Source organism: Pistacia vera, unplaced genomic scaffold (genome assembly GCF_008641045.1).
Source record: "Pistacia vera cultivar Batoury unplaced genomic scaffold, PisVer_v2 Contig614, whole genome shotgun sequence".
Classification (NCBI taxonomy): domain Eukaryota; kingdom Viridiplantae; phylum Streptophyta; class Magnoliopsida; order Sapindales; family Anacardiaceae; genus Pistacia; species Pistacia vera.
The window spans coordinates 51,875-65,479 of record NW_022196462.1 but is presented as its reverse complement, the minus strand read 5'-3'; the positions used below and the strand labels follow the sequence as shown (position 1 = coordinate 65,479).

The 13,605-nt window shown below is 36.1% G+C and overlaps 1 protein-coding gene across 1 annotated transcript; it reads left to right on the top strand.

Moving 5' to 3' along the window:
• The first annotated feature begins 501 nt into the window (after positions 1-501).
• LOC116110802 (DNA repair protein RAD4) lies at positions 502-9,168 on the top strand. Its single transcript, XM_031397014.1, has 14 exons — positions 502-605; positions 697-768; positions 865-971; positions 1,098-1,421; positions 1,521-1,613; positions 2,010-2,102; positions 2,202-2,303; positions 3,012-3,061; positions 3,335-4,102; positions 5,520-5,769; positions 5,859-6,053; positions 6,149-6,301; positions 8,303-8,512; positions 8,739-9,168. Exons 1-14 carry the CDS (start codon positions 563-565, stop codon positions 9,135-9,137), a joined length of 2,859 nt encoding a protein of 952 aa, XP_031252874.1. The 5' UTR covers positions 502-562; the 3' UTR covers positions 9,138-9,168.
• The last annotated feature ends 4,437 nt before the right edge of the window (positions 9,169-13,605 follow it).

Here is a 13,605-nt window from a genome sequence, read left to right as displayed (position 1 = left end):
GCCCAGTTGTTAATTAGGCTTCTATGGCAGCCCAAACCCAGGTTAGGTTTTCCTATTATAAGCCCAGGTTATGAGGAGGCCCGAGTTACCAATAGTTAAGCCTGATCCACATCTTACCAGGGCCAGACAGCCCAAGCCTATGTATTTGGGCTCACTTTGAAATTGGCCTTTTAAAGTCTAAGCTCTTTACTAGGCCTTAATTTTCTTAGTCTATCTAAGCCCATATGCAATGGTTTCCAAGCCAACCCAAATTCTGAGGTGGCTTTTTTTATTACAAGCCCAAGTAGGGGTTAATCAGATCCATTGGCTGAAGCCCGGCCCGTCTGTTTCTAACCAGAATAGATAACCCAAACTCATATTTTAATTTTACATCAGACAGATGGATCATTTAAATTTGATCCACCGTCAAGGTCGGACAAATGGATCACATAAATCATGCATTAGGCAGTGTAGGAACTAGGAAGAATCAGAACACCCGCACCTACCTTAATAATAACTGCCAATATAAATAGAACCCTCAGCACTCGACAGATTTGGGCGCGACTCTTTCTTTCTTAACAAAATGCGAACCAGACACAATTCCAAGACACAAAACGCCTCTTCAGGTCAGTTCTTCAGTTTCTTTATTTGGTCTTTGATTACAATTCATTTATCATTTTTTCTTTCGAAACTTCTGAAAACATTAAATTTGGTTAGGTAATGAGAATGCAATGAGAGCAGTGACAGGTTCAGAAGGCGGGAGTCGTGTAGGGTCACGGAAAGAGAGTGGTTCTGTTTGCTTAAACTCTGGCTGCTTTAATTTTATCTTATTTAGATAGTTTAGAAGTGGTCCGTTTTGCTGAAATCAGTGTTTGGTTGTTGTAGGAACCCTTGCTGAGACATCAAGGGAAGCAGTAGGGAAACTTCTTCGACGACGTGCTAATGCTCGGGGCTCGAAGGGGTCTGAGAAAAAAGATAACCCTGTTGGCACGGTGAGTAAGTAACAGCTTGATATGTTGCTGACCTAGGCTAGAGTTATTAGAGAATTTGAATGTTCTTTGTTTGGAATTCAATGGCAGGTTTTATATCTTCTGATTTGTGTCTTGTCTTACTTTTAGGCGAAGAGTGGAACTAAAGTTCATGAAAATCAAGTTTTAGATAAAAGAGTTACATGGAATGATGTGGATGCCGGAGGGTGCAGTAAAGATGCAATAGGCAACTCGTCAATGGAAGTTGATGAGGAGAGAATTGAAAGACTTCAGGACAATCTTTTGGACAAAAGCGAAGAAATGGACGACTCAGATTGGGAAGATGGTTCAATTCCTGTAAACCATTCCACGGAAAATGATCCGGAAAGTCACATTAAGGGGGTCACTATTGAATTTGATGCAGAGGATTCTGCTAGACGGAAGCCTGTTCGTCGAGCTACTGCTGAAGAGAAGGTGAACTTCATTTTTCCAATAGCATTCAACATAATCTTATAATAATACCTTTTTTATGCTTTTTTGCATGTACTTGAGAGTTTCTGATTTTTCTCACAGGAATTGGCTGAGCTTGTGCATAAGGTCCATCTACTCTGCGTACTTGCAAGGGGCAGGATAATTGATGGTGCTTGTGATGATCCTCTTATTCAGGTTTTCTTTTTTGTTTGTCTTGTGGTTTATAATCAATTTCACCTCACTGGCATTCCTCTTTTTGCTATCTGGTTATATCTGTTCATATGCTTGGCACTGACATAGTCTAAGTATCCTTGTTTGTGTATCTGATGGGTATCTGTGATGTTTAATTTACTTCTTGTAAGTCAGTTTAGTGTAAATTGAATTTAGCTTCACCTACCTTGGATTGTGTTTAGAATTAGAGAAGTACTGATAGTATTTGGATATTTGAACAATCTTTCTCTGTAATTGTCTTTTTTAATTTTTAATTATGCTGGGTAGCTCTAACTCTTTCTCTCTCTTTTTCAGACACACACACACACAATTGGAAGTAGGAGATAAAAAGTGTCTTATGAAATTTAGTTATCATGACAGGCTTCTCTACTTTCTCTTCTGCCAGCATATGTGTTCAAAGTATCGGAGGTCTCAAAACTTACAGCTAGAGCTTTATCTCCGATTGTCAATTGGGTATGGTTACAGTTACTTTTTTGCACCAGCCAGTTAACCTGGGTTATAGTTTCATGATTGATTGTCCTATCTGTTGATGTCTTTGTCTCTACTTTGCAGTTTCATGACAACTTTCATGTTAGAAACTCAGATAGCACAGGGAGATCATTTCCTTCAGCTTTGGCCTATGCTCTTGAAAATCGTGAAGGCACTGCAGAGGAGGTAGTTCCTGGTCCCTTTTACTAGAATCTTCCTGAAGATATAGATCTCTTCTTACTAGCATTAGAGTCAATACTGCCTATGATCAACAAATGGCCTGTTTTCAGGACTCATTTATTCCTTTTAATGTTAAACTTTTGCTTTTTTATTTTTTTTATTTTCCTACTAAATATCATTTGTTAGAGGGTTGCATAAGCATAGCATAGAGTAGAAGGGATAACTATGCAATATCTGCATTTCAAATTTAGTAACTACCACAGAAAGTGGATTGCAAATAGAAACATGTGAAATGGAAATAACTTGAGCGACAATCCTTGTTATGACTTCCCAGTATGGCATAGAGTAATCAGGGGAACTATGTGATAACCCTTGGTATGGAAACAGCTTCTGATAGCAACACTGGCTAGCTGTACCTAGGGTTTACCCACACCCCTACTTGGATGACCAAGTCAACTTCTTTCATCTCTTTTCCATATGCAGGCCACTAACTAATTTCATCGTACATTATAATTGAAAATTCTCCTCGTTTTTGCTTTGCTTTGCTTTTGATGATCCCTTTTATCATTCCCAATCTTCATTATTGGCAAAATTTTACCTCAATGGTACACTTTGTTGAGAAAAAAAAAATGTCTTTGTGGAAGAATAAATAAAACACTAACATGTATATTGGTTACTCTTTGAGGGAGAATTGAAGGGTTGATTTTCTTGCAGATTGCGGCATTGTCTGTGGCATTATTTAGAGCTTTGAAGCTTACAACCCGGTATGGTTATAACATAATTGTGGGCACAGCCTATTAGCTGATATTTATGCTTTTATTTTTGTTACTTTTGCTTTTTCTTCCTTTAATTTCTTTTTTCCTTTTTAGAACAAATATTACTTCTTTAAGATGGTATTTAGTTCATGTTTTAAGAATTCCTTTTATTTTGATGATGATTTAGTGATTTGATCTCTTTCTAAGTTGTAGACTTTATATCTTATATCAAGGTGGTGTATAAAATCATCGTATGAGACTCTAGTTGTTTCCACTTTTCAGGTTTGTGTCTATTCTGGACGTTTCCTCCTTAAAACCTGAGGCTGATAAAAATGAATCTTCAAGTCTAGATGGTGGCAGAAGTGGGGGAATATTCGGTTCTCCAACTCTGATGGTAAGCCGACCAAAAGAAGTTGCTTTGTCTTTGGATAAATTAATTTCCTGCGACAAAAAAGAGAATGTATGTGAAATTTCTTCAAGGGGTTTATCCAAATGTAAGAATAGCAACCCAACAAGCTACAATACTCAATCCAAAAAGTCTGCCATACCTGATGAGTTGAATGATAGAGCTTCGGATTCATTGTCGTGTGATGCACACTGTGATACCTCTGAAGCATGCCATAGCAAGGAATCTCAGGGTTTGAAGAGGAAGGGGGATCTTGAGTTTGAGACGCAGTTGCACATGGCTCTTTCTGCAACAGCCGCGGGGAATTGTAAAAGTAACTTAGGGTCTGATGAGAAGAACCTGAATAGTGATGAAAATGTCTCTTCTCCATTCAAAAGAATGAAAAAGATTGAAAATATAGAATCCTCAACTTCTCATGAGGGAATATCCACTGCAGTTGGATCGAGAAAAGTAGGATCTCCTCTGTATTGGGCAGAAGTATACTGTAGTGGTGAGAATTTTACAGGAAAATGGGTACATGTTGATGCTGCCAATGCGATCATTGATGGAGAGCAGAAGGTAGAAGCTGCAGCTTCTGCATGCAAAATAGCTTTGAGATATGTAGTTGCTTTCGCTGGGCATGGAGCGAAAGACGTGACCCGCAGGTTATGTGTGCTCCTTTGTTACTTGCTCTGCCTGATTGAACATCCATTTACTTTCTAATTGAGACCTAACCTTTGTTTGCAACTGTTTGTATACCTGTAGATATTTTTGCACTATCTGTTGTTTCTGGATAGAGTTATGAGTTGAATTGTTGCTAAAGTATTACCTTTGGAATATTCTTCCTTTAATTTCCATTGGCATCTAATGGGCCAATTCACTTGTATGTATGTCTTTTGTGTACGTTGTGTTACTGCAAAGTGAATTGGCATGGTGGATAGCTATTACTTGACATGTCTACAGAAGTGATCCTAATTTGAGGTTTTATTTTCTTGTTGCTGTTTTTAAACCTTGAACAGATGTGGCTTTTTGAAAGTTGAATCTGGATTCTCAAAAGAGAACTATAATAGGCAATTAGTATTATACTAGTAAATTAGGCATTTAAAAATAATAAGGATCATTGGCATGTACTTCAAAAACTCTGAAGTGGTTGGCAGTTACCACTACATTGTTATAAACATCACAATAAACACATTCGAGATAACGATAAGAGCACTTCTTGTGGTGATGATGTTGCGCAATTTCACTGTCTTGAAGGTTGAAAGGGAACTCAGAATTTCAGGGTTTACTTATCTGTGCTATTGTACGGACTTTGATCATAAACCTCAGATGGAGGCCTAGTTTTTTAATTTGCAATTAACACTGTAGTAACAGTGTTTTACTTGTAGGGGCTTCTGGGAGAATTGTAGAATAGCATTGTTATGTTAGTGAAATGTTATAATCAACCCATGATTATTTGTTCAGTACTTGCATGTGCTTTCACAAACATGTTACTGTCATACAAAAGAAAAAGAAAATTAAAGGGAAGAAATAGCTAAAAACCTCATCTCCATGCTCTTTGAAGTGGATCACATTGCTATTGTATAGGTTTTTAATTATTCAGTCTTTCCCTTTTCCCCTGGTTAACAGAATTCTAAGCTCTCCGTAATCATTTTGTCATGCTAAAAAGTTTTGACAGAATTAAAACAATTGGAGTAGTTAGGATGCATATACTGATTTTTATTCCCTTTTAATAAGGAATGAAAGAGTGGAAATTTCTTTAATAGTTCCATGCAGAATAAATTAGTTACTCAGGATTCATCAATCATGTAAAAATTTAAATAAAATAATATATTTTTTTTAATCTAAAAATGGCTTTATGCTTGCCTAAATTTCAGAGACGTGATAATCAGTTGTTACATGATGTTTATGCTCCGAGGCATTGTGCCTAATTTCTTCCTTTGATAGTTATGTTCACGTTGCAATTTAAATGCTGTTAGTTGTTACAAAACTATTAGTACGGCTTAAAAAATTTCATGTGTAATTCAAGCTTTTTGTCCCCCTCATTACAAGAGTTGTTGCTGATGTGTTGTCATCTTGCAGATACTGTATGAAGTGGCACAAGATAGCATCAAAACGAGTTAATCCTGGCTGGTGGGATGCAGTTTTGGCACCGTTGAGAGGGTTAGAGTCTGGAGCAACTGGAGGTACGATGCATATGGAAAAAAATCATGGGAACTCGGCTGGAAATTCTGGCCATAATGTAGAATCTTCTGTTGCTGCCAGGAACTCACTTGAGGATATGGAATTGGAAACTAGGGCACTAACTGAGCCTCTTCCCACTAATCAGCAGGTATCGTGTTTTCCTTTTCCATTTTGAAGGATCAATTAATTGGTAATGTCAATTACATGGTTTTATTATCTTCTACTTTTCTTATGCAGGCCTACAGAAACCATCAATTATATGCTATTGAAAGATGGCTTAATAAGTATCAGATAATTCATCCAAAGGGCCCCGTTCTTGGATTCTGCTCTGGTCATCCAGTTTATCCTAGGACTTGTGTGCAAACACTCAAGACAAAAGAAAGATGGCTGCGGGAAGCACTACAGGTTAAAGCCAATGAGCTTCCTGTGAAGGTCTGGTCTTGATAATGGGAAATGTAGGAATTAATATATTTGATGATTGACCATTATATGGCTTTTTCATTTACATAAATTAATTTCCTCTTCAGGTGATAAAGAATTCTACAAAACTTAAGAAAGGACAGGTTTATGAAGCTGAGGATCATGATGAAGTTGATTCTAAAGGAAATATTGAACTTTATGGGAAGTGGCAACTGGAACCGTTGCGTCTACCTCATGCTGTCAATGGCATTGTTCCAAAGGTGACTTACTACCATTTCTCATGGATGTGGGGTTTGGTTCATATGTAGTTTATTCTGTAGTAAATGAAATAGGCGAAAGGATATATCTGTTACATAACACACATGCACATGATTAATTATTGCTGTGAAAAAAACAAGAAATGTGGCATAAAACCTCAGAGATAGGTGTAGGTGCAGAGATGTAGAATATAGTGATGGTACAATTTAAAAGTTCTGGCCTTTAGTAAGTCAACAAATTTTAGTTTGTTTCCTCAGCCTTATTATAGTTTGTTGTTCGGTTATTTATTTAATTGTACAGAGTGTTTTCATTTTTTTATTTTTTGATCGGAAACAATAAGTTTTATATATTAAAGAAGAGATTGAGATAGGTATATTACTGCACTAGAGATCCACAAAAATATCAAAAAACCAATGAGGGGAACAAATCTATACAAGATAGTGACTAATGTTTCCTGCCCTATGTGAAAACAAGCAAACTCTACAAAGTTAGCCCAAAGCCCCCTCCCAGTTAAGATGAATAAAGAAAAAAAGAAAAGTCCTTGAATTCCTTTGAAACTGAAGCCCTAATAGAAGCAAAAATTCTTATCCTATCACATAAGGCCTCACTGTTATTGTCTCATTTTTTTTAATTAAATTACAGGAATCAAGTGAATCAATATCTTAAAGAATATATATCTATGGATTAGCTGGGGATGATTGAAAATTTTTGAAGACAACTTTTTTGGTATTGTTTAACATTGGGTTTATTTTTCTTAAATGCAGGTTAAGGTCCAATTGTTGGAGTTATATAAAAACCTAGGATAGATGTAACTTAATAATTGAATGTCAATAAACAAAAGAAGAAAATAGCATAAATTGAATGCTGATATTGCATGGTATGGGTATTTACTGACTATGGTGTAAATTGATAAATGATTGTACGGTTATATTGAGCTTTTATTGGTATTGAAATAACTTTGTGTTTTGACTGAGAACTTATATTCACCTAGAAATGTTAAAGCTACTATTAAGCTTTTCATATTGTGGTGTACTTTTGCTTTCTGGTTTATATATATATATATATGGGAACTAGGGAGTGGTTGGATTGAGCTTGCATGCTTATGCATGAATTTTCTAGGACTTGTTTGGTACATTAGTTGAAATATGATATTCTGAAAAAGTATTCTGAATAGGATATGATAGGATTTTGAGAATGTGTTTGATACATTTTTGGAAAACATTTTCTGAAGATTATTTTTTAGCACCCTACATTTGTTAATTTAGGTAAACACCCCTTCACAATGAAAGTTTATAAATTAACAGAAACATTCACACCCACTCAACCGACTACCAGCAGCCGGCAGCCGGCAGCCGGCAGCCGGCCGATTCTGCGTCGTTCCGGCACCGACGATGGTGGCAGCCGGCAATGGTTGCTGGCGGTCAACAGTGACTTGGTTGAGTGAGGGTGTTTTTGTTTATTTATAAACTTTTATTGTGAAAGGTAATTATTAAATTTTTTTAGTTGAATAGAATATGATTGGATTTTGAATTGAATAGTCAATATTAAAACAAACATGTTTTTTTTACTATTTAGGATGGATAGCATAATAGAATACACTTTTAAAAAGTGTACCAAAAGGGGGCTAGATATTTAGAATTTTATGATGGGATTTTCTTGGTGTTCGAAAGAAGGGTAATATTTATGATTTCACAGTGTCTATAGTATGGGCATTTGGTGAACACTTTTTCAATTGTACACACTAGATTTTTTTTTTTTTTTTTTTTTTATTTTTTTTTTTAAGGTGGGCATTTTTGCTGTAGAATATTCATTCACTTTCGCAACCTTCATCTGGTTTTTTAATTTGACTTACAAACATGCTGCACTAGTTTGAGAAAGCTTGAAAATGTGCAAGCACATTATACTTTACATTCAAATTCTAATATTCATTTCTGTTTGTTTGTTTTAAAGTTCTTTATGAAAGTGTATTATCAATGACAGCTGATCCCTGTTTTGATTTCTAGAATGAGCGTGGTCAAGTCGACGTGTGGTCTGAGAAGTGCCTTCCACCAGGGACGGTACACTTAGGGTTGCCTAGGATTTTCTCTGTGGCCAAGAGGCTGGAAATTGATTATGCACCTGCCATGGTTGGTTTTGAATTCCGAAATGGTCGTTCTACTCCTGTCTTTGATGGTATTGTGGTCTGCTCTGAGTTCAAGGATATAATATTAGAGGTAATGACATAATAATTGTGTTCTTTTTTTTTTTTTTTTTTTTTTCCAACTCAGAAAATGTCAATATATGCATTTCATTATTCGTGTAATGAAAATGCTTAGTTGTCATGAGGTTTTCCCGACTGTTATCATAACTTACCATGATATACTCCTATTTTCTTCCAGAATTTTAACATTTGGCAGAAAATTCTTTTATCTTAAAATCTGTTAAGTACTTGTTCTCCAGGGATATGCAGAAGAAGAGGAGAAAAGAGTAGCCGCAGAGAAGAAAAGGAAGGAAGCACAAGCTATTTCTAGGTGGTTTCAACTTTTATCTTCCATTGTAACTCGACAAAGGTTAAACAACTGCTATGGGGATGGTTCATCTTCACAAACATCCAGTGCCATACAAAACATAAAGAATAATGAGTCAAATCTTCGGGTTGGTGATAGTCAGGATGATAAGCAATCTCAGGAGTGCCGTAAAGTAGATACACGGGACGCCAAACTAGATGCTGCTTTGGTGGTAGTAACAGCAGAGCATGAGCATGATTATTTGATAGAGGATCAGAGTTTTGATGAAGAGAACTCTGTGCGGACGAAGCGTTGTCATTGTGGCTTTACAATCCAAGTTGAGGAGTTTTAGTTATCAAAATGATGGTGCTCTATTTATTATGAGATAAAGAAAAGAAAAGATTTTGTTTAGTCGTGTAAGGTGGTGTAGCATAAGTTGATTGTATTTTGATTAAATGTACAGAAAGTCAAGTCGGAATCGCCTTATGTTTGTGATCCATTTCGAGTATGTGGCAGCATTATATTGCACACATGCAATAATGTTACGGGGACATCGGTATTTTTAGATCAAAATTTTGTATTGATTTACGTGTTTTATGATTCACACTAATAAATCAGACACGTTTTATGTTATTAAATTTTGTTTAGTGAACGGTCGTTCATCAAATATGATGAATCATTCGTTTATATGGACTCTTGTCTATATTATATGGATGAGAATTTATTTATTACGTACGAACGTTCTTATTTAAAGGACACTTATCTATTAATAAAATGAAATAAAAAAATATAAATAAAATTAAGGGATGGCTGTCCCAAAAAATAGATTTTAACGTCTTGCGGACTGCTGTCCCAAAAAATAGATTTTAACGTCTTGCGGACTGCTGTCCCAAAAAATAGATTTTAATAATAAAATTTTATTAAACAAAATTAATGGAAACGTCCATCCATTAACAATGCTTTTAAAAAATAAAAAAAAAATTGGACGCCAGTCCACAAATGGACAGTCGTCCCTCATGTGCCACCAGTTTGATACAACAAAGAGAGTCAAGATTTCTAAAGATTTTTGACAGCATCTAGGGAAGCAAGGTCGTTTCTGACAGCATTTTTGAGAAAGAAATTGATAAAAGAAAAATTACAGATTTTTGACAGCATCTAGGGGATGAGGCGAGTGCTGAGGTGGTAGAGTTGAAGAAGAGTCTGGGAGAGAAGGGAGTGAAATTGGAGGGATTAGATAAAGAAATTGATGGGTTGATAGTGAGAAGAAAGTGCGGGAGTTGGAAAGAAAAGTTGGGACTTTGGAAGTGAGGGAATTGGAAGAGAAGAGTAAAAGCGTGAGAGTTGAAGAGGAAATGAGGGAAAAAATTGATGACAAAGAAAGGGAAATTAGTGGGATTAAGAAGAAAGTTAATGTTTTGGAGTCTGAATTGGATAAGTGGATAGCTGAGAAGAAGTCAGTGGAGGGAAGTTTGAAGGAATCAGAGAGCAAATCCAAGGAAATGGAGGCCAAGATTACTGAGTTGGAGAAAGAGATTGATGAGGCGAAGACGTGATTAGTGGACTCGAGGAGAAGATAACTTCCAGTTTGGGGACGGCCGTCTAGAAATGGTGAACGGTTGTCCTTTTATTTTATTTAATTATTTTTTTTTTTTTTTAAAGTATGGATTGGCGTCCCTTACATGAGGATGCCAGTCCACATGTTAGGGACGGCCGCTCATAAGTTAGGGATGGGTGTCTAATTTTTTTTAATTTTTTTATATTTATATTATCGACGGGCGTACTTTAAATGGGGATGTTCGTCCGTAGTAAATGAACACCTATCCATATAATATGGATGGGAGTCCATAGTAAGTGAACGACCGTCCATAGTTAATGAACTGTCGTTCACTAGAAAAAAATTTAATAACGTGAAACGTGTCTGATTTATTTGTGTGAATCACGAGACACGTAGGCTGGTACAACATTTCTGTATAAAAATATCGGTGTCCGTAGCATTATTGATTGCACATGAGCCATTTCTGCTGCATTATGTAAAGCATTCAAATTTCTCCTGTGTTAGAGCTAACAACCAATGTTTTAAAACCCAACCACCCATGGTGAAACTTGGCAAAGTGGTTGGGTCTTGGGTTGATCGACGGGTTAAATTGATGTTTAAAGGTTTGAAATCTAACAAAAAATACTTTTAAAAATTATATGTAAGTCTCTACAGGTTTGAAATCTTGCAAAAACATCTTAAACACTACCATCGGTCTTGACAAATAGGGGATGTTTTTGACGACGACAACACTCTCTATCATCACGAAAACACTTACTCTAGCCTCATGACCGAAACCTCTCTCTCGTTCGCCACCCCAATCGTCAGCGACAACAGGATTTTTCTAACGATATTGTTTTGCGATTTCCAATCGGTTCACTCATCAGAAATCAACGTCGTTGCCATCATTGCACTCACTGACAATTTCTCTTTAAAAGCATTAATATTCTAGCCTTTAGTTGTTCATGGATAGATGTCCTAATTTTTAGGGTTTTAAATTAATAGAAAAATTTGTAACCTGACCCAATGACGGCTTCGAGTCCCTGTTCAACCGGTCGGGCTGGGCGGGTTTTAAAACATAGCTAACAACGATAGGCCCCTTTATTTGAGCTCCAAACGAATTGTTGGGCCCGATTAAAATACAATGTCCAAGGCGTGTCCCGTGGGCAGCAAGGCCTGGACTATTGAGTCCAATTAAGCCTTGGGCTCGAGTCCATGAAGCTCAAACAAGCTTAATTTGACTTTCAATCGTGCAAATTGTAAAAATAACCCAACTATACATTTGAGATTATATTATCGATCCTATAAAAAGACACGGCAAAAATTCCTGAATAACATAAACAAGAAATTTTCCAAGGTGGGGGTGAGTGGCAATTTGAATAAAACATTTGACATAGAAAATGCAAATGAAGTAAATGTTTTAGATTTTCAATTCAATTCTTGAAGGTGAAGGGGGTTATAAAACGACACATACACATACTGTTAGTTTTTAGGCATATATCCAAGTTTTGAATATCCACGTGGGACCGTGGGTCTGTATTAAGTCTGCTTCCAAGTTCCAACAAATGAATCAAAATCATAAAGGAACCATAGTAGTTTGTGATAGCAAAAGCTCATTCATTCAGTAAAAGTTTCTGTGAAGAGCCTAAAACCAGTTACGTGCCCACAGAGAAGAAATACTTTACTGGGGAGTGGGGACAATTATATTCATTATACAACTGCTAAGTCAGGTCAAGCTGGTCAAAGTTAGTTCATGTTAATTGACAATCAGCACGTTGTAGAAGGTTTAGTAAATGAATTATTGGATAAGTCGAGCGTCATAGGTCGGACAAATCAAATTTAAACAATTATGTGCATTTGTTTTAGTGTTTTTGAAAAAATAAGAGTTGGTGTGAGGTAGAATTTAAAAATTAACAAAAATAACTTTTAAGATATGTTAATTTACTAAACATCTTTATAATAAAAATTATAAAAATACTTTCACCCCTCCATTAAATATTGGCAACCGGCTACCATCATAGGAGAGTGGTCGGAGTTGTCATATCGGCATACAATCAGTTGGATCTGGTCGGTTGTGCGTCGAGATAGTTTTTTTTAGCCAAATCCATCGCTGATCTGGCTGAAAAAGACAAGATCTACAGCTAGATCTAGCCATTGACGGCCAGATTTGGCCGTGTTTGGTCGTCAATGACGGCCAAAGATATGACCGTCGTTGATGGTCAACGACGGTCATATCTTGGCCGTCGTTGATGACTAGCTACGGCCAAAGATCTGGCCAAAAAAGGCTATATCAGTGCACTACTGACTAGATCTAGCCGGTAGTGCGCTATTATATCAGATTCCGGCCACCTTCTGGCGGTGGTGGCTGGAATATGTCAAATGTGGGTGGGTGTCAATTTCTAAACTTTTTCTTGGGTGTTTAGTTAAATTAACAAACTTAGAGGGTTTAAAAATAATTGAATAAAATATAATTGTATTTTTAGAATAGGAAAACAAATGTGTATTTTAGAAATGATAGGAATATGATAGGGGAAAAATAGGGAAACAAACGCATAATTTTTTATTTGAGAGGAGTTATAGGGCCTATAATATATTAACAGAAAGCTGATTTCAAGCTCTACGATGTGGTAACCCGATTCTCCAATTGAGAATCATTTTCGGGCCCAAAATCTACCGTTTTTGTATGTTTCGGTGCCATTTTAGTTTTTTGCACGTTTTCTTCTATTTTATTTTTTAATTAATTTGGATTTTATTTCCTTGTTAGGGTTGACTGTCATCACCTTATATAAACATATTATTCACTTTTTTTAAGATTATTTGATGATTATTCAGATTTTATTTCAGACTTTAAGATTTAAGTTTTTGTGATTGAGACTTGTTATCAATTCTAAAAGTATGCTAGCTTTGTTGTTATACTAACTCACTACGTCAAAAACAGTGACATGGGATCGCTTTGTCATTTCCATTCATTGGTGAAGTGTCTTCTCTCCTCAACAATTTCATTCCAATCAACCCTTTTAAGATTATTCGATGATTATTCAGATTTTATTTCAGGCTTTAAGATTTAAGTTTCTGTGATTGAAACTTGTTATCAATTCTAAATGTATGCTAGCTTTGTTGTTATACTAACTCACTGCATCAAAAACAGTGACATGGGATTGCTTTGTCATTTCCATTCATTGGTGAAGTGTCTTCTCTCCTCAGCAATTTCATTCCAATCAACCCTTTTCAAACTTTGAAGATTCCAAATTCCAAAGCTTAGTGTGACCAAAGAAAGTCGACAACA